Below are 21,629 nucleotides of genomic sequence, written 5' to 3'. Positions count from 1 at the left end.
TATAGTCATGACATAACACGTGATATCCGCACTAATTCAGCTGCAAAATAAAGTATTTGACCTGCAAAAGGTTTGAAGGCATGAGATCAGCTTGTGGCTGGTTTGTGGGGACATTGAAAATAAAAACTCACTCCGCTATCCGCAGGACTCAAGATACTGCAGTTAAACCTTGAATCTGACACGTGGAAATAATTGATTTGCCAGAGAGAAAATCCCTGTCACAACTGGGCTATTGGAGGCTGTAGTTACATTATTTATTAACAGATATTATGACACTGTTGAGCAACAGCAGGTCTGAAAGTTAGAAGTTGTTTGTCATCTAACAGGTGATGAGGGATGGGATGTGTCGGCTGGTGGCCACACTGCCTCAGCTGGACGAGCAGAAATGTCCGGATATGTTTCGCTGCACGGATGAGGTTTCCTACTGGCTGCATGAGAACGAGGAGAGGAAGCAACAGATCGTGGCGCTGAAGGAGACCATCTCTGAGCTTCAGGAGGAGCTGAGGAACCACCGGCACCGCATCAGAGTCCTCGAGCTGCAGGTGAGATCTCCATATCGACTTAGCAGAGCTGGGTCAACTATCAGCAACAATCCTTTCAACTGCTTTGAGCGCTTGCTTTAGTCCACCTGCAGCTCACCGGATGTTGTGACAATGTGACTGCTCCTTTCTTTTTCTACAGACTAGACATGTGATAGAACTCACTATTTTACTCATTTGGAAAGTAAACTTATTCTGTTCTTCTATGTGTGTGTTTGTGTGTGAGGGGGGCATTAATAACGTGACATTTACACGAACTGCCGTGAGACTGGGTTGGATTATAGCATTTCAGAGCCAGACTTTTTGTTAAATATGAACTTTTTTTCTCTCTGCTCAGGGCCTTTTGGTTGAGAGACAGTTCAGACATAAATATTTCAAATATCAAGATCAAATAAGTCTTGGATGTGGTTTAATTAAAAATGTTCTTTCATTTCAAAGGAAGGAGTTTTTTTTAAATGTGTTCTGTGTATACTCTGAGTAGCTGTTAAAAATCATGGTTTGCAATTTGGTGGAACTGTCACTACGATTATAAATACTATCCTGAGCTGTATTTTAGCACTGTACAGGAAACAGTTCTGCCCTGTAATGTTGTGCCTGGTCATCAAGCTGGCTTCTCTCCCCCCCCCCCCCAGCATGTCCTTGACCTTAGTCACTAACAGGATTGGCCTCCTACTCTTCCACGTATTGCTTCATGCGTCTCAGGCAGAGAGCCTATACAAACAGAGACTCTCAGCTGGACCGGTCAGCGGCCAAAGGTGGTGGAGAGGGTTCATGTGTTGTGTGTGTTGTACATGAGAACAGGGCACGAGAGAGAGGGCTCCAGGGTTTGTGGTAATGGGAGTTAGTGTTATCCTCCATGTCCAGGCTAGGAATAGACCACACACTAAAGTGTCTGGCTTTAAGTTTATAAGAGAGGGCTCTTGCTTTTTGTCTGGAGGGCACAGGAAGAAAAATGTAGTAGTCACGTTCTAAGATATTTTACCCCCATTTCAAAGGCTTACACAGTTCTCAGTTATTGCCTATGTTTTCTTATGTGTGTGTGATTGGATATTTTCATGTTTGGTGTCAGAGTGAAGGGAAGAACCACTTGAATAACTCCTTGGAACAGCGTTTTCACGAGTTGGAGCATCACTATGCTGAAGCCACCACCCTGCTGCACCTACAGGGCACTCTGATCCTAGACCTCCAGGTATACTCATGAGTAGTACTATTTCACTTTCAGTGTTTAAGGAACATAACATAAACAATAGAACCTATATGCACTGATTGTTTTCATTTTTTACTGTATTTCTGTTAAGAACCAACTCCATAATGTGACACTTTTGGTGGATAAAGTAAAAAGAAGCCCCGGCTGCTCGGTCAACATCGTCCGTCCCAGCCCGCTGATGAGTGCTCAAGAAGCTTTGCACCCAGGTACACTCTCTCAGAAACATACAGTATGTGTAGTGTCACCTGCGATAACCTCCCAGCAGAGGGCGCCAATTTCCCCTTGTTGATTTACTCCTAATCCATCCTGTCTCACATTCTCTTCCCTCAGAGATTCAGCATGTGAGGAACTGTCCCATAGACTGTGCTTCCATCCACTACAATGGAGTGAGGAGATCAGGTCTCTACACAGTGGTGCCATCAATGGCCGGCATGCCTGTGGAGGTCTACTGTGATATGGATACAGATGGTGAGTTGCATACACAATCATACAAGGGTAGAAAGTTGGCAAGCGGCCACTGTATTCCAGCTGAATTTCAATCCAGTTCAATCAATGCACAAAACACAACCTGGAGTATCAACTCCAAGTTTGCTGTGATGCAGTCTACCTGTATTCCTCCTTTTGCCAGATAGGAACAAGTATAATAACCCATTAGACATCACATATGCTTTTTCTTCCAATAGTCATACCTTTTTATGCCTCAGGTGGTGGCTGGACTGTGATTCAGCGGCGTGCTGACGGCTCATTGAGCTTTGACCGCAACTGGAGGGACTACAGGGACGGTTTTGGTGACCTGCACTCAGAGTTCTGGCTGGGCAATAACCACATACATGACCTGAGCACCCAGGGAGACTACAGCCTCCGCATCGACCTGGAGGACTGGAGCAACAACCACAAACATGCCCTCTACCAGAGCTTCAGGTCGGTGGCACGCACAAGTGCACAAACAGTTGACAAACACATGCACTTACTTGTGTGTTATTGGAAAAAATGCACAACCATCTCTACCTCTTGTGTGTGTGTGTGTGTGTGTGTGTGTGTGTGTGTGTGTGTGTGTGTGTGTGTGTGTGTGTGTGTGTGTGTGTGTGTGTGTGTGTGTGTGTGGGCAGTGTGGAAGATGAGGAGCATCAGTACCGGCTCCATGTGTCAGACTTCAGTGGGACAGTGCAGGACTCTTTCAGCTGGTACCATGACAAGCAGGGCTTCAGCACGCCAGACAGTGGCAACATCTGTGCTGAGATCTCCCACGGCGGTTGGTGGTACAACCAGTGCTTCTACGCCAATCTTAATGGCGTCTACTACAGGGTTAGTATTCACAGATAGCCATGACTTCACTTTATGCTTTTAAAGCTTTAGTGCGTAACTTTTTCATATTAATGAACGTCCGTTACATTCAAGCCATTGCCAAATGAGTTGAAATAAAGCTAATTAAGACTATTAACTTAACAAAACTCTCTCCGTATTTCTCAGTATGGCTATGTTCAGAAACTGGTGTCGTCCGGCGACTTTCGCGCGTAGAAAATCAAGAGAATATATTATTATTTCTGACTTCTGAAGAGTCCATCATGTTTTTTTTATCCTCCGTGTCTTCCTTGGCTACAAGCAACTGCGTCATTACTTAGAATTCCTAATAGGGGAGATAGAAACTACGCACTATAGCTTTAAAGTCATGAGATTGTTTACTACTTCCTGATCCTGCAGGGAGGACATTACACCCCTAAAGGCCAGGGGCCGCTGGGTCCTGATGGGATCGTTTGGTACTCCTGGAGAGACTCTGACTATTACTCCCTACGCAAAGTCAGCATGATGATCCGACCACGCTCTTTCCGAACTCGGGTGTCACCATGACCCACTGTGACCATGACATTGGTTAGGACACAGGAAGAATCCCAACAGTAACCCACATGGGCCTCTCACTGGGACACCAGGGTGATGATGACATCCAGTGATGTTTTTATTGACAGAGCTCATCAAGGACTGAATGCTGTCTCTTATGTCAACAACAACGGTCTCTCTCCTATTTTCGAACCACTGTATGTGCAAATGTGGCCGGTAAGCTCAATATCCTCAATACTCTGAACTCATTATCTGCTGTATATTTTTGAAAACACAAACTTTATACTGTGGAGTTCTTTTTGGGACACGGACATTTTTCATTCAGTCACAGGGAAGTGAGTTCTTCCATATTTTCTACTTCTATTTTGTACCTTTAGTTTGTTACTTTGACACTTACAGTACACACTATTAGCAACCCAGCCAAAAACAAGTTACATTTGTATGAGGTGTTGACAGACAAGTGAATGGGGCTCACAGAAGGGCCTTGTGCAACTGGCAGGACGATCATGTGAAACTGTTTATTGAATGTGTGCTTATTGCATATTTATGATTACTCTATTATCCAATTTTATTCATTTTGAATTGCAGCCAACTATGAGTTTAATCCACTGTGTAAAAGGTTTATTGAAATAAAAAGGGTTTTATTAATATAACAAGTCAGAACATAAGAACACTGAATTATATTAGATATAATAACCCTTTGATTTAAAAAGTGCTACTGTATCACAGTCTAGGGTCAGGCAGAGAAGATGTGTGTACATACATACTGTATGGACTGTACAATAAACACTATATATACAAAATGTGACACAAAAAATGTGACACTACTTGATATAAAATTACAGGTTTAAGTTCTGCAAGAGCACTGTTGAAAAGTAAGTACATTTCTGACAGATAGAAATAAGAGATAACGCCTATCACAAAGTACACACACAGACACTACTTTTTTTATCTGTGGCATCCAGTAAGTGTTACTTACATTCAAATAACTTCACACATGGGTTTCCACAGACCTTTAGCCTATTGGCAAGTTTGTGTCAATATAGCAGGCATGTGTTGAGCAGAGGTAAAGTCTGTAGGCTACACGTAGGATACAGAAAGTTTGTAATCAGGTCACTTTAAACTCTTATACAACTTTAAAAAAAATAAATAATTATAAATGTTTTACGAGATTTTACAGAGTATGAGTATTTTTATTTAAAAAATGATCTATTAAAACTGGAATGAGTGCTCCAAGCTCCAATGAAGCCCTAAACACTCTAAAACACATTAAAAAAATGTACTGTGTACTGTGTGGTGCGTAAGATCTCTACTTTATGTGGCCTGCACATCCAGCTGCACTTGATGGGGGCCGAGAGCTGAATGTGGGGTAAAAGAGCTCTTTCACTTCCTTTGCTACAAGACTGCACAAACACACTCTTTGACCCTTCGCACAAGCTGCCGACTCATTCTCATTCCTATCCATCTCTACGCATGAATCTGCCGAAGCGAATAAGGGCTTTACTGTGAGTAAATCAGTGTGTAGTGTGTTGTGCAGAGAACAAGACAAGGTTTATTTCAAACACACACACACACACACAGAAACAAACTCCCAATGAGTACAAATTATTGTTTAATAAATCAAAATGAAAGTTTGCCCCTCTTTGAGTTACACTTTATTGCAAATACTCCTATACATAAAATAGTATCTCAATGACAAGAAGCACCTGATAGGTTAGATAGAATATATATATATATATGTATATTTTTTCATGTATCAAGTGATAAGAAAACAAAGAGTGAACAAGATTAGAGACTGATTGAAAAGTGGGTGGTGAAAAGCAAAAGCAAAACTGCATACATGACATAATCCATGGCTCTGTCCCAAACTCTTTTTAGAGTACAGATTCTTACAGATAATGTGTTGTTACACCTTCATATAAAACACTATAATCCGGTAAAATTAAGGGACAAATATTCTTCAGGAGAACTGGGAGAGAGGAGGAAGGTATTATTTAATTGACTTTTGGCTTTAATGTCCAACTCTTAATATAATGAACCCAAATTGAAAATCATTTATCCCCCACTTCGTCTTTCCTGAAATGTAAACCGCAGTGTCATGGGACGCATGCTGGGGTCAACATTTCTATTTTCCTCAAACGGGCAAGTCAGGAAGGAGGTGGAGCTTCCTGTTAGCTCTTGAGGAAGAGCAGGGTGAAAGGGGGCTAGAGACTGCCAGCAGTGGACATGCAGAGGAGACACACTTTGCCTTTGACAACTCTTCCAAGACTTGGATTCATAAAAGGAATGCTCCACTAATTTTCATGAAGATGTTAGGACTCTCTCAAATGTTAACGGTACTATTACGAGGCAAACATTTTCAAAATATTGGCTGAGAAAAAAAAACAGTAAAGCTCTGATTTGTTGCAAATGCTGCATTCAAAAATCAACACCCCCTGCTGTCCCCTTGACAGAAGGGATGGTGGCTTTGGTTTTTCGATTTCAGTATATCACTACATCACTGTGCAGACAACATGTGTAAATTGTATCCTTTACCATTTCTAACCTGGAAAAAATGAAAAACTGCAGAGAATTGCTTTAAAATACGGAGATGTAATGTGGGCAAAGGCATGTTGGCACCTATAGATGTACAAAACCTACACCACATTAGAGAAACTCAATGCAATATAGCAATTCATGGTGTTTACTTATGTGTCACAAGCTGCAGACCTTGGACAGCGGAAAGGGTGTGTGTAACAAGTGTGTCTTGTTTGGCTATCATTGCTGGCCCTAAAAGACTTTTCAACTGCTGCACATGCTCATTAACTGTTCATAAAGTTCTGAGAGCGGCGAACAAAAGTAACACCATGAGCTGGGACTGTTGGCATGAGCAGATAAGAAAGAAGAGATGAGGTAAGAGCAAGAGAAAGAGAAGTGAAATTTAAATTAAAGGGAGGGAAGAGAATGCAGTGTAAGAAAGAATATTTTGGATGTTTTGCGGTTTTTTTCTTGTCTTGTAGTGCGAGACTGAAGGCAGTTGCTTTCACATTGTAGTGAACTGACTGTGTGCTTGTCTCAGCTTTGCAGCAATCTGTAGATTCCGAAGAGAAAAAACTGGCATGAATACAAAAGTAGAGGCTGGTGAGCACTATGTGACTGCTCACCAGGTAATAAGGCAACAAAAAGGACAGGCTGTTACAGACTCCAATTTACGCTGATAGATGGTCGATAAAAATGCGTTACCGTCTCGTAAAACTTGACTTGCTCTTCCAAGTACAACTGCATGACCCTGTTGTAGTCGTAGATACGGTTGCTATGGAAGTGGTTCATCTCAGCTGTGGGAGACACGGGGAAAACCAGATATCAGATTCGATACGTAGATACGTAAGATAAACTCCACCGCTTAAATGTTTCCTGAGTGAGTGTGCTACCTTGTAATGCGTACGACATGGTGCTGACTCGTTTAGCCATGGTGACTTTGTCCTGAGGGGTAATTTTACTGGTGGCCACCAGCTTGTCGGCCTCCTTCACCTTGTCTATGGCTGCCTGCAAGAATTTGAAAAATAGGCAGACAACGCAAGGTCTTCAGTGACATTGTATGAAGACAAAATACCATTTAACTCACCTGCATCCAGATAAGGTGATGGACAGTTGTACATGTTCACTATATTTTTGACTCCTCTGGACTCTGGCTTACTGAGTTCTAACCAACTGCCAGCTAATTTCTAAACTAGTGATCCACTAAATTGAGTTGCACTATTAGGCTTTAGGAATGTCTTAGCTAGTACAGACTTTAATAACGTGCGTTATTATTAATCGGCTGCTAGGAAACATCTGTAACGCTGTCTAATCAAAAGCATCAACTATGTAAATAGGAAGTAACTGTAGCATCATTAGCTGTAACATAGCTTCCAAATCTATAATATATTAAACTGTCATTGCTTTGTAAAAGTAGGTATGATTTTTATCGAATTGACTTATTTGTAGAGAATTATATGTCTTTCAGAGTTAGTAGTATTCAAGCAGGTTCTCTACCTAGTAAAAACTACTAAGGCTGAGATTGAATTCAAGAGCAGCTGGTGCAACCGGCTATGGCTGCAGAAACAGTTGCCCCCTGAAGAAAATTAGCTTTCTTATAAAGCTTTGTGTAACTATTTCCCAGTGTACCTTATGGACTCCGATGGTGTCCGGGAAACATCCAAGAAGACCCTTATATTCATTGTTGGTCTCCATGACGAAGTGGAGGTCTTTCTTGGGCTGTAAAGGGAGCACAGACAGAGACAAAAACATATAAATGTAACCTGAAATCAAAAACAGGAAATAACACAAATCTGAAAGTGATAAGAACACAGGGAAACATTACATCACAAGAGTAACTTCTCAAAGTTTAATTTTAACTGCCTAATGGCCTAAAAAAAAAGGGGAGATTCAAGTTTATAAGTGCAGATTCTGACCACGGATTCAGCTGAGCATCCAGCAGAACTAGACACTTAACAAAAAGTTGCTGTACTACTAAAAACAAGTATAGTAATGAATGAGGCAATAATATTTAGCTGATAGATCCACGTATCCTGCAGTACATCTGGTAAAATGCTTGAGTTTATCAATGGAACGCTGTATGCACCCTTAATGCAACAGATACACTGCATTGTTTTAGACTTTTGGCTCTTAAGATGAATGCATGTCCAAAATATAGCTATAGCTAAACTAAAGCCAACAATTCCACAGTAGCACTGACAAAATTGTCTGGAGCAGCATAAGCTTACCAGATGAATCGTCCCTCTGGAAGCTGCTGGGACATCAAAAAAGGCCCAAGTTTCATTTTATTACACACCACACCAATCAGACTACATAGCACGGTCAGAAAAGCCACAAATACTGGTAGTGGGTTAAAACAAGATTTATGAAATACTAGAGATAGGTTTGCCCGTGGTCTCTTCCTTTACAGATACAGATTTCACGAACAGGACGCTGGGTTAAAGGGGTCAATAAAAACGCCACAACCAGGATGTAAACACTGAATGCGAGCAGGAAATGTTCACAGACATTGTGAGATACTGAGATATTATTGAGAGAGTGAACCGGTCTAAAATAAACTCAAAGAAGTTTCAGGAAACAGAGGCATTTAAGTTCTGCTCCACTGCCTTGTTCGTGAAGAAAAAACAAGTGCAGTATATTCAACAGCCCTGCCAGGACCATTGGTGAATTTTAAGGCATGAACTGTAAAAGTAAAGATTGTTTGGGTGAAAATAAAAACACATGAAGGAAACACTAAAGGTTTCTAAGTAACAGTACCAACCTGCTCTGCCACCATCTGAGCTATCTCCTCATATGTCTTGCCTGCTGCCGTCATGGCATCAGTCAGAGTTGACTCACCTACAGCAGAGAAGGGGTTGAAACATGTCGTCACCGTGTTTCTTAACCCTATCTGTGTGCCAGTTTGTTTATAAAACAGACTTCCACATAATGAATGGCTGCATAGTAAATTGCATCTACTTCTGCTATGATGATGATTACATGTGTTGAGGTTTTGAAGGTGTCCCTCGAATTAACATTTGACCTCATATTTGTATTCATTGTTGTACCTTGGTATCCACTGCTGTTGAAGACGGCAGAGAGGTTTTGGAAGGCTTTGCCGATTCTCTGGTACTCTTTAGGCAAAGCTGTGGAGGGGAAGAAATGAAACTTGAAGACACACACACACACACACACACAGTGTGAATGAATTTTGTCTTGAGTTGACAAAATACTCAGCACAAAGAACCATTCTTTAATATAAACAGTAATTACAGCACAGTAAAGGTGTGGCCTGTGTGTGGTAAAACATGTGTGTACGTACGGCCTGTACATCTCTTCCAGTGCTCGTTGCCCACTGTGAGGATTTCCTTTACTCCATCATCCATGGCTTTGGTGAACCTGTTGAACTGCTCACATTTCTGCTCTCTGTGGACGAGAGACATATTTTACATACAATAAACCGTAAGCAGGCTAACATACAGTCAGCCACATGCTTGATGTTGGTGCTTTTTGAGCCAGGTTCTATTTGTAGCAGTTTAGAGTAAAGTTTGAGGAAACTCACACTTCCACAAGATCCAGGTCCGCAGCTTCAGGCTCTATCGTGGTGAAGACCATCACTCCCACTGTCTCGTCCTTTTCTGCTTTTCTCTTCCCCGTCTTCCAGTCCTGTACCAATGAACCATTTTAATTAAGAAATAATAATAACAATAATAATAATGATAATAATAATAATAATAATAATAATAATAATAATAACAAAAGACTTGTCTATCCTTCAGCAATAAAAGGAGAGTGGAGAAGAAGTGGAGGAGGAATAGCACACCTTCTCATCCTTGTAGGTGAGGAAAATCTGGAATACTTCACTGCTTGAAACAACTGGGTGCCTGCACATCCTGGTCATCCAACCCTGCAACCGCTCCATACGCATCTTAATAAACTCTTCCTCAAATCGCCCTGGAGTAGAAGGGAGGATGCACAGAAAAGATTTTATATATTCATGTTTTCGTCAGGAGTCTTTTTTTATGTCTTGGTCACAGAGTTGGGCACTTACCTGTCACTTGCTTGTCTGGTAAAGAGGGGATGGGGATGGCTGACCCAAATTTGTCTAGCAGCCTCTCATACAGCCAATCAAAGTGCTTGTATCTGTGATTGACTGGTCGGTTTGTGGTCTGCGAACCAATAACATGGAATTATAGGCACTGCAAGTCATATAAACTTGAGGAAAACATTTATCACTATTTTAACCATATTATATCATATTTATTGGACTGAATATGACAAAAAACTGTTTAGATGGTAGTGGGTACTTACGTTGGGTGTGATTTGATACTCGATGTAGCTCTTGAGGCCGTACATCTTTGAGCCTTTCTTGGGATCAGCCACCACACAGTCCAGCTGAGTTTCTGGGTAAGACCACACCGGACCAACTTCTCCAATCTGAGTATAAAACACAAGGTTTAGAAACCTGCTGATCTGCATTTTATGGCATTTAAACATAGATTCACACTGGCAATAAGAGGAAACCATGCTATAATACTAGTGAATATACCGTTAGTATAACATCTGTTACTGCAATAATCAACCTTGTTTTGTTTGTGTTTCTTTTGTTATGATACAGCATATTGTATTTAGTTTAGTTATGTAGGTTAAATTGATTTACCACAACCACTGATATAACAAGGAAAGACATCTAATGATAATCTGTAAACAATGTCGGTGGATATTTAGAGACAACCTACATAGATTGGCAGCTTTTCTTTGCTCTTAGCGATCTGCTTGCATAGGAGGTAGAGCTCTGGGCCAGACTTGGAGAAGCCAGGAAACCTGCTCAAAGAGAAAGAGAAGTTTGAAAATTCACCATGATGTTGTGCATGGAATTCTGGGAGCGACAGAGAGCCATAAACCAATCTCTAAAAAGGCCCATTTCAGCTTAAGCACATTATTCAGCACCAACTCAGATCAGCTCAATCTAATTGCAAACCATTTGCATCATTTTTTCCTTTCAGACAGTGATGTGCTGTATTGTACCCTGTGCTTAACAATGATTTTTAGCACCATCAACACTGTTCTGCTGCTTCATTTTTTTTTTATGAAACTCAAGAAATCAAAGCCTTGTTGCCTTACTCCCTTATTAGGTCTTACTTGTTGAGGGAGATTTTCATTGAAGACGCATGAGCTCCTCTCTGTATTGCTCCGGCATCTCCAGATTCTGACTCGGCGTAACCTCCAGTGGACTTCATGTCATCCCACTCATCATCCCACTCATCATCCTCCGCTCCTAAGGAGAAGACACATGCACACATGGTTGTGTTTTAGGCACAGAAAGTACATATTCTAGGTTCAACAACCTACTGGTTCCTATTGGAACTATAGCCGCGCAAGCTGTAGTTCCAATGAGACAACCTATAGGGGGACCGAAGAGGGAAAAGTTACATAGTATGCCTTTAAAATGATGTTCATTAAACCAATTCTTAATTGCTTCCATTATCGATCGCTGTTAGAGTGACAAATACATGTTGCATGCACCCTGGTGTAAAATAAGTTTGGTACAGCTAAAGACACATAAATAGCCAACAATTTGAACCTGTTTCTAAATGGGAACCAATTCTCACTTTCAGTCCCTAAATGAAACTACAAATATGAATACAGAACTTGCACAGCATGATTTTCTCAACAGCCGTGCACTCTCAAAATGAGGCGTGAAAGCACACAAATACTATATATAGAGTGTGATTAAGACACTGTGGTGCTAGGCAGATCTTGAGGTTGGAATATGGCCTCAAGCTATTAGAGAAAACATTCCCACACAAATGCACAACAGGCAAGTTAGGAAGTGCACTGCTGCATCACACCTGCCCCACAAAGCTAAGATGCAATCACTACATATTTGGTCAAAATTCAGTTAAGACCAGAATCAGATTTTCTGACATTTGTTTTACCATATATACTTTTATAATGCCATAGAAACATTTCAGAGAAAAAAAAGCATGTATACTTTGCAAAACTACAAAACATGCTAATGAGAAAGCCACAGCTAGCCTGAGCTAAATCTAAATGTAATTACTCTTTTCTACCAGTTTCCTGTAACTGAAGAATCAATGATGATCCAATATCAATTCAGTATGTTATCCAAGATAAAACGATGGCAAAGCTAAATCCAACCATGATGGATAAACCAAAGAGTTCCTTTACAAACAGCAAAACTAAATGTCCTGCTAAAAGATTACTAGCCTAGCCTAGTTAGAGTTGTCCGTCATCTGTTACAAAGTTTGGCTAACCAGCCTGAAAACTTTAAACCTTCTTTTGTCAACTTCATTCTGTTTTTAGTTTCTACTCTGTGTCTTTTGTAGGGCAGACATGCAGTGAAACTCATCAACTGCAGAAATACATCACATGTATCAGATGTACAATATAATCCAGTCACAATCCTCAAGTCAGTTACAACTGACACTTTCCCACATCACAATAAAGTTAATATAGTGTTAATATCAAGATACAAACGGAATGCCTCACACACATGCTTTTTAGTCTGTAAATCATTTCCTAAAACTATTTGCTGGTCTTCATGAGCATTTATTGCCAGCCCACACACACAAAAATGAGGAAAAAGCTTCCACCAGGCAATGCACGGGATACCTGTGTTATCGATAAGGTAAGGATACGGGTAGATGTCTTTGGCAAGAGAAAAAGAAAGAAAAAGTCTGTTAATTATTCTCCTTGCCATTTATTCAACCAGTTCTCTTTCTACAATAACAACTGAAGAATAAAAAATAAAAAAAAAATAAGTCAAGTAATTTGTCCTAAATCATGAGTGAGTCTAACTTTTCCATAGTCTGGCAAAAACAGAGTCATGACTTGATTGTCCTGTCCACATGCTGCAGCGTCTCTGTGGAGGGACTGGCCAGAGACAGGCGACTGAGCAGAACCATATCTAGGAGTTAAAGTCAATGCAAATCTGTAAAGACCAGGACAAAATAGTATTTGCAAATAATAAACACTAGATCAAACTACCTGGAGTTCCAGATTAGAGAGTTTGCTGTATATTCTCAAGGTATTTCACTTAGTATCAGGAAACGGCACTATGTTCTGAGTAAAAAGATTATTCTTTCCTATATTGTTCTATGATGCAAACCCCATCTGGTACTCCAAGGAAGTTGATTTTCAGTATTGTTTGCCATGACTACTTTATACATAAAATATAAGTTCAAATATACATATAAAGTAAAAATAAGGGGGAAAAGCAAAACATTAAGCACATTTTAAAAATCCCTAAATCATCTTCTGTCTTAAGACCAAGACATGTATCATAGTTGCAGATAATCTTACTCTTCTGAAACATTTAGGAAGGTCTCCTTTTCCACCCAAACAGAAAACTTTTAGCACATGCCTGAAGAAGTGGATTGTAGAAAAAAAAAAAAAATGACAACATTTATGTGGGACGTAGCAACCTCTATCATAATAATACAAAACATGCATCCCAACAGAAAGCTGATTCTGACAACAGTCTGACTTGGCTGTTATAAATGTACAACACGATTCACAAGCCACATTACCTAACTGGGTTGCAGTGTAGTGTTACAACGAGCCTGCTTATTACTACAAACTTTGCTCACGCCTCCAGAGGGATCCACAGTAAGTCTTGGCTTTCCAGAACCTCATCCATTGCAGCCACATATTGTATCCTGTTCCCACGATTACAATTTAAAAAGAAAACCATCTGCAAACAGTAAGTTTAACCGTTTAGCAAGATAATGACGCCAAGAGCTAAAAACAGTGTGTGACCTTCCCATGTGTGGAATCATGATGTAGAGGTTTTAATCTCTGTTTTTCGCACCAACAATTTCTGGATCATTATGTTTGTTCCTTCAGAAATCTTAGATTCAAATAAACTTAAATGATCCTGTTAAACATTAGACAGGAAACAAAAATAATCACTTGAAAAGAAAGCAGAAGCACTTCAGAATGTCATATGCAGCATGGTCTTTGTTTCCTAATTTCGATTATCATAAGGTTTTTAAAAGCAGTACTACCGAGTAGTGTAAGTACAACCACAATAATTAATTATAATATAATCAAATGTACAATTTATAAATTGCACAAGATCATAGACATTGATTTTACTGTAACATCTTGTGTTTCAAACATCAAATCAAAGTTAAGCTGATCTTACCTGGGCCCTGGTAAGCCTGAGGGTGACCCTGTGATACGGAGCCCCAGGGGTCAGCAGGACTCTTCCCAGTCTGGGTGCCCTCTGGATTGGACGCCCAGTTATTGTTGGAGCCCCCCGAGGGGTCTGCGTTCCACACCGACCAGGGATCATTACCGTTACTAGCCTGCAAGAGACAGAGAGAGAAAAAATGTGAGGGACGAAAGAATGACAGACCAAGTATAGAGAGGAAGGGAAGAGAGAGAGAACACAGTCCAGTCTAGTTTGGAGTCTGTTTAATGAAAAGCTGACAGTAGTCTTTAAACAATGCTTTTTCAAACACAGGATGCAGACCTGGCCCCTAACAGGGAATATGTTAAGATATTTAACTTGACAGTGTAGTTTGTAAACACATGCAGTAACTACAAATATCACAATAATATAAAATGCAGACACTTGCTTACAATGATGAATGTGCTTTTTAAGGATCTTACAAGCTGAAAATGCAACTACATGCCATGCTTGCAAGGCGGGCGTACTGTAAACCACTATGACAACTTGTGGGCATAGACATGCAATGGAGTGAATGTGTGCCTCTCTTAATGCTGCAGTTAGCTTAATGCTAGGTACTGAGCTGCCTGAACACAGAACTAGTGCAGGGTCTCTTAAAACACCACGTAATGCACAGACATACAGAAATGTACTGTAAATGAACCAGTAGTTTCACAAACAATTGCTGCAATGACAAATAATCACAGCAGTGCAGCGCGGAACAAAACTCCAACAGCATTTCCCAGATTTAGCACCATCTAACTGTACATGAATAGATAACATTTTAAACAACAGTCAGTCAAAATGGCATTAAAAACATTTTGAAGGTTATTTATGAGATTCTGATAATCATTGAGTAAATGCTTGTGTTCTGGTCTGATGATTCGTCTGTGTAATTAGTCAATTATATGTGAGATACAAGGATCACTGACTCTGATCTTTAAGCTTTTAAAGTTTTGCTGTAGTGCTGATTCATACAATTGAGATAAAGGTTGTGGGAGTCGATTGGTGACGTGCGAGTGTGCACTGTAGTGCAAGGTGTACGGAGAGGGTGAGATCATGCTTTCTGCAGGCAGTGGGAGTACTGTAGAAGGGGGAATTTGCCAAAGCAGACCAATCAGAGAGGAGGGGCCTTGGGGCAGAGAATGGGTTTCATGCCACAGGCCTTATCCACCACCCGTATGTGGCGGTTACCTCATCAGGGGACGAAAGGTAGGGGGAAACTGGGGTGTCGGGGGTGTCCGGCTGGGGACTTAAGCCCCCAGCATCCACCTTAAGGGGAAAAGAAGGTGACATCATCACAAAGCGACAGCAGTGAAGGTTTACATTCAGCACAGCATGAGTTAAAGTGATGCTGAACATGGATGTGTTTGTGTGTGTGTGAGAGTGTGGGTGAAAGGAAAAAGAGCATATAGGATAACGGCTGACACATTTCCGGCCTTGACTCAACCCATTTCTGTGCCTAAATTTCTACTGATCCAGCAGTACGCTCATACTTGTTGGACCTCCTACCCAGAAACAGATTTCACTGAACTTATTTCCTCTTGGTTCTATTTTACTAGAGCAAAAACCTGTGTCTGTTATAAATGACTTGACCACGATGAATATCCTTCACAGCAGCTGCTCTCACTTCTGCATCTCTGGGGATCACACAGGCTGCACGAACGTCAGTAAAACTCTGTCATCACTCACTTCTGCTTCTTCTTCAACATCACCGCATCACACATACTATTGGGTGGACAAATGGGAACGCGGCAGGTGCTCTGTGCATGGCAATGTTGTAGGTATTTACGCTTACGTCTTCTCCAGCACTGGTCTGGGCTGCTGCATTTAGAGAAGTTAAATATGGACATGAATCTACAACTCTGACTGAAGGTCCGTAAATAGCCAAAAAAGGCAGGCATTTGATATGACACTAGTATGAATTTAATATTCCCAAACCATCATTAGATGAGTGCATTACCTGGGTTTGTGCAGGTGCTGCTGCGGGAGCGTAGGAATCAAAGATGGAGAGGTCTGGAATTGCAACATTTCCTACACTTATAGCAGGTGCTGCGGTTCCTGCTCCTGGGAACGATGGTACCGGCTTACTGAACTACAAATGAAAACATAAAAGACAGAGGGAGAGACAGAAAACAGTCCCATTAGGAGAGCAAATCCAGATATTCTAGGGTGAGTTAATTACTTTTAAAAGGTACATTCTTCTGTGGTAATGTGATCATGTCTGCTTGGCATTCCCCGGCTTTGCAAACTGGGTTTTTAAACGTTCTCAGTTTAACCAAAGTGTGATCGCACTGGCTGGGTATACTTACAGTATATTTACACATTTAAATCTGCTCTACCACTTGTCAATATGAAGATCCCACACTTAATTATTCTGGCTATTTCTGTTTTTGCAGATCTTATTCCTACCAGTAGAGTGCACTGAAATAGAAAATAGTTGCTTGAGAAACAGGCTGTGTCCTGATGTTTTTCATTAGATGTTACATAAGCTACAAGTGCAATTGTCATCAGTGGGTTTATATGATTTGAAAAAACGAAGAAAGTAAAACAGTCTGGGGGCAGCTGGGGAGGTAACTTAAGGTCAGACAAACACATCCACATGAGCTTGCTTGTTTGCTAAGTAAAACAGATGGATAATATCAATCTCTCTTGTACACACAGAAACCACATTGTTAGATGTTACAGTGAGGGTTGTTTAGAGTGAGGCTAAACTGTTAAACATACATACAACACACTCTCTCTGTGTCTCTTTCTGAATGTCTTTAGAGTGAATCATATCCCCATGATGAGGTCAGTTACTGGACACACACACACACACACACACACAAAAAAAAACAGCATCAGCAAAACCCTGAAGGAGGCATATCCTGTTGTGATTTTAGTTTCGCAGAAGAGACAGCTCCACATTCAACAGTCAAAGAAGAAACCTATCCGTGACTATAATGGCACATATCTAACTGATAGAGCCATTAAATGGTTGAAATGTTAAATGTTTGGTTTTACTCTGATATAGACAGTACATAGTTGCATCTTGACCTCAAAGTGTGATAGCAGATGGCTTTCCGGCTTGATTTTCTGTTGTGAAATCCCCATCATACACTGAGCGACTGTCTATCTTACCTCGATGTAGTCTTCTGGCACCAGTCCAACCTCCCCTCTGGAGTTCTGTGCTTCAATCCAGCCGCCTCCAATACTCTGAAATAGAGTGAGACCAAAAAACATCAGTCAGACCAGCAGAGATTAGGTGTCTGCATCACATGCTAACAAAAGACCAGCGCGCTGGGAGAAAAAACACATTAAAAAGGAAATCTGAGAATGTGTTTAAATGCATTGCAGTAAACTGATTACTCTAAAAACCACATTTACATGCAGCTGGTCAGTAATCAGATTTCTCATTTCATTTCTACAGGATGTGTGAATGCTGCTGTAGCCTTGACGTTTTTGGAGCATTTGGGTGATAGCGAGAGGACAGTAAAAATGAGAGCGCTAACCCTGTATTGATGCCGTGGAATTAGTCGTCCACTGACACCAACTCAGTTTCAGTTAAGGTCACACTATGGATCTCATTGACACATTGCTACGAGTAAATGATGCCCCCTTTGATCCCTGCTGCCACAGCAATACTTACTTATACTGTATGAAGTATTTGAAAGGCACATGCACTTGTGCAAAAAAAAAAAAAAAAGTGGAGAAATCAGGTTACTCCAGAAAAACTAAGCTGGGTTACTGTAACTGTGTTTCTCTTAATTCACTACTGCAATTACGGAAACCAGGTTTCCCATGTAAAATGTATATGTCAGCTAGTTGACAATAAATAAATTCCTCCACAGACAGTTGATGTAGAGAAGAAGAAAAAAAAAGCCTGTTTTCCTTATAGTTTCTGATTGGCTTAAGACCGACTTTGATTAGAAAACAATGTAGATCAGCACACAGTGAGTGACCTTTGAACTGTTGGCGACTGGGGAAACTGGCTGTGACATCATGTTTACTCCCTTCTTTGTACGCGTTTGTGACACTCCTTGTTTATATACAACCTGAGATCATGTGAGTTGGGCCTTTATAGGGTTGTTGGTTTGCAATAGAAGTGTTCGGAAGAGCCACCTGAATATTAATATGTTGAGGCTACAACACACAAATCTATTATACCTAACTTTTAGGCAGAAAATACGACCACTTAAATAATGACTTACTGAAAAACTAAATGTGTTCCTCTTCCAGTGTCAGTGGTGACAAACAATTAGGTCTAGATTCATTTTTCATAATCAGATGAGATAATACAAACTACATCAAACCCAATACAGATTTTACATGATGTACACAAAACAGGAACCACCAACAAACCCACACATTATTCATGTAAACAAGCTGAATAAGTAATAAAGAAGACAATTGCCAATACAGCAGTAGGCAGTGGGATCCTGAACCCAGTGTCTACTGGGCATAGGGGAGATAGAAGGAAGATAGAGATGTGCTGGTATAGATTTACCTGATTGGTGATAATAAGTGTCTCGCCTTCTTTCACCGTCAACTCGTTGTTTCCAGCCTCAGCAATGAAGTCATATAAAGCTTGTGCCTGAACACAATCAAGAAAAAACACAACAGACGTGCATATTTGATGAACACTTTTGTGACCATATATATATTTTTTTTTACGTCTGTGTGCGTGTAGTGTACACACATATACAACACACCCAATATTACCCTCAGGATTATAACTCTTGTGGAGTTAGGTAAATTAGGGGCTGTGAAACAGGCCAAACTAGTTCTTCTGGGCATGTTATGCTGACTCTAGGCACCAGTATCAACCAAAATCAAGACCAGACCCATCACATTACCTGCTTCAGTTTAACACAGGAGCCTGCAGTTCTTCTCACACTGACCCACATCTATTAATCTACACTTCCCCCTTGGCCCCAGGCACACACACACACACACACACACACACACACACACACACACGATAACAGTGTGAAAATTACTCTACATATGACTCACTTTTCACAGTTCACGTTATTGCTGATTTTAAGGCCTACCCACTCATTTATTTTCATAAATTTTACTATCCAAATTCACTTGGATTGTCAGTTCCTAGCTATACTAAAAAGGTATGCATGCCATATGTTATCAAAACAATATTAACTTCACAGACTATCTAACTAACTTGTTCATTAACCAATGACATGGAATTCGAGGCTATTTGCTCTTGGCTGAACAGAGATCTATTTTAGTGTTGGCCTGCCACCTCCTAGGATGATGTTTTTAAACAGGGACTACAAAAGTGAAAGAGTCATGAATGTTTCTGGCCTCAGCCTCAGGTATTATTTTAATGTAACTAATTGTTTACTTTACTTGGATGTTTGCCACTAGAAAGCTTTCACATGCAGCTGTAGAACGGGGAAGTTTCTCTTTAACATGTGTGCCACCATTAAAGTTTAATGACATCACAACTAGTTGGAAACCAATAATGGTCCAATATGCCACTTTAACAAAAGTGATGTGGAAACCTAACCCTTTTCAGTTTAGTATGAGTCATCTTGTGTGGAGCAGTAACATTTTTGAAATGAAGAATATTTGCATATTTATAGATTCTGAACACTAGACGTATTTTCTTTTATTTTTTATTTCTTTAATTTATATGTATTGTTTGGAGGGGATGATTACCTATAATGGGTTGCTATCTGGAACCACAAACACAAAACTGTAATCAAAATAAACCTCAGACCCAACCACCTATTATAGTAACACTCATAGGCTGCTAATACTATTAATACTCACAGTAACTCAAGTGATTGTATTAATAATAATACTACAACTAACTGTATTAATGATGATGATCTATGGTAAAGATTAGTGAACCACACACACACACACACACACACACACACACACACACACACACACACACACACACGACTACATTTCCCAGAATTCCACGGAGGTAGAACTGACCCGCACTGGGAAGGTAGTAAAATGTCACAAGACACTTTCTTAATGAGACACATTTTCCATGTATTACAAAAACATTCTTGTCACATTTACTGCATACCAACGTGTCGTAAGCGTCCATTACACGCTTTTTAACCAGATTATTACGTTTTGACTTTTAATATGTAGCTTATCGAGTGAAATGTTCACCATAAACCTAATGCGAGAAACTACAACTCTGTCTGTGCTTGTACAAGTCCACAGCCCGTGTTATTGGTAAAAAAAATATATATACAGCTGGAGGAGACAGTACACCCGGGTTGACGTTAAAACAGCCTAGAAAAGTTGTCAGACTAACCTTTAGCGCCATTGTCGAAGCATTGATCAATCATTACAAAAACGGGCCCTGCGGTTTTCAGGATTTCCAATCCTCAGCTGGACATTTCCCCCGCTGCTTTTCAACTAAAAGCGAAGACAAAACGGTAATTCCTCCCGGTGAAGAGCCGTCGCACCATAGACTTTTAACACCTTACGAATAACAGTTTGTTACTTTAAAACTCAAAACCTGGAAAAAGACGGTAGGAATGGATTAGTTCAATGTGGCTACAAGTTTGAACCGCTCAGAGAGTTGCTGCTGACAGCACGGAGGGAGTGACCCGCTACGGAGAGAAACCGGAAAGGTAGTCTCGGTCCGACATATGGCCCTCGAAGACATGACTATATAAAAAAATAAAATTTGAAACCGGCTTACAAACGTAAGAAACGAATAAACATAAATATTATACATTAAAAATGGTTAATGTTAAAATCAGAAAAAGAAAAATGAATAGGTCTAGTAATAATGATAATAATAATAATAATAATAATAATAATAATAATAATAATAATAATAATAATATAACCATTTTAATATAAGTAATACATGTAAATAATAATATCATCAGTCAAATTGGAAATCTGCCTAATAAAACAAGTCATTTAAATGTTTCCTTTTTAAAATATATTCTAAGTCCAATTCGTGTTTCATTGGTTAATATATTCTATTTTCTAAAATAGGCGACATAAACAATGCTCAGAGGTTCCGACAACATTAGGCTTAGTTGGTGTTATTCTGAGTCCAAGCAATGGTCAAAGTGGTGAATTATCGTAATCTCAAAACGGCTACTGTAGTGTGTTTACTGTTGTTGACAGCTCACAGCTGGCTCAACGGCTGAAAAGGGAGTGACCTAAACGTTTTTCGTATGCTGAAGTCGGCCTCTGCTGGGCTCAATGTGCTATTACATTATATCTCTATGGTCAGAATTGGCCATCAAGTTAAAACACAAAAACAAAACAACAATAGCAGTAATAATATTGTTGTCTGGTTATTTTGTCCAGCTCACATCTTTCTAATCACTCTTTGCCCTAAAACAAGAAAAGGCTGCTC

General features: G+C 40.2%; 2 protein-coding genes across 5 annotated transcripts; one reads left to right on the top strand and one right to left on the bottom strand.

Moving 5' to 3' along the window:
- The first annotated feature begins 211 nt into the window (after positions 1-211).
- On the top strand, positions 212-5,358 carry LOC144533042 (fibrinogen-like protein 1). The gene is made up of 7 exons (XM_078274111.1): positions 212-542; positions 1,609-1,728; positions 1,838-1,952; positions 2,077-2,214; positions 2,451-2,667; positions 2,856-3,051; positions 3,448-5,358. Exons 1-7 carry the CDS (start codon positions 330-332, stop codon positions 3,592-3,594), a joined length of 1,146 nt encoding a protein of 381 aa, XP_078130237.1. The 5' UTR covers positions 212-329; the 3' UTR covers positions 3,595-5,358.
- snx9b (sorting nexin 9b) lies at positions 5,177-20,877 on the bottom strand. Of its 4 annotated transcripts, none has more exons than XM_078274106.1 (19): positions 20,562-20,877; positions 18,765-18,851; positions 17,399-17,473; positions 16,239-16,370; positions 15,470-15,547; positions 14,249-14,411; positions 11,221-11,356; positions 10,818-10,905; positions 10,390-10,515; positions 10,130-10,247; positions 9,902-10,032; positions 9,641-9,744; positions 9,401-9,504; positions 9,147-9,224; positions 8,861-8,937; positions 7,729-7,818; positions 6,993-7,107; positions 6,805-6,896; positions 5,177-6,652 (listed from the first exon to the last, which is right to left on the bottom strand). In XM_078274106.1, the coding sequence occupies exons 1-19, from the start codon at positions 20,571-20,573 to the stop codon at positions 6,605-6,607; spliced, it is 1,854 nt and encodes a 617-aa protein (XP_078130232.1). In that variant the 5' UTR covers positions 20,574-20,877; the 3' UTR covers positions 5,177-6,604. The 4 variants fall into 4 exon arrangements, with proteins under 4 accessions (XP_078130232.1, XP_078130233.1, XP_078130234.1 ...); XM_078274107.1 differs by having other exon boundaries at positions 10,818-10,902; XM_078274108.1 differs by lacking the exon at positions 15,470-15,547.
- Positions 20,878-21,629: the final 752 nt, after the last annotated feature.

The sequence above is a fragment of the Sander vitreus genome, chromosome 18, assembly GCF_031162955.1.
Source record: "Sander vitreus isolate 19-12246 chromosome 18, sanVit1, whole genome shotgun sequence".
Classification (NCBI taxonomy): Eukaryota; Metazoa; Chordata; class Actinopteri; order Perciformes; family Percidae; genus Sander; species Sander vitreus.
The sequence above is the reverse complement of the archived record's forward strand: the minus strand, read 5'-3'. Positions and strand labels throughout refer to the sequence as shown.

Excerpts from the sequence above, each read along its gene's own strand:
- LOC144533042 (XM_078274111.1), top strand. The coding sequence starts at position 330 with ATGAGGGATGGGATGTGTCGGCTGGTGGCCACACTGCCTCAGCTGGAC. Across the intron at positions 543-1,608 it reads TCAGAGTCCTCGAGCTGCAG|AGTGAAGGGAAGAACCACTT; the intron begins GTGAGATCTCCA and ends GTTTGGTGTCAG. Across the intron at positions 3,052-3,447 it reads TTAATGGCGTCTACTACAGG|GGAGGACATTACACCCCTAA; the intron begins GTTAGTATTCAC and ends CTGATCCTGCAG.
- snx9b (XM_078274106.1), bottom strand. Across the intron at positions 15,548-16,238 it reads CAGCACCTGCACAAACCCAG|GTGGATGCTGGGGGCTTAAG; the intron begins GTAATGCACTCA and ends TTTCCCCTTAAG. Across the intron at positions 8,938-9,146 it reads CAACAGCAGTGGATACCAAG|GTGAGTCAACTCTGACTGAT; the intron begins GTACAACAATGA and ends TCTCTGCTGTAG.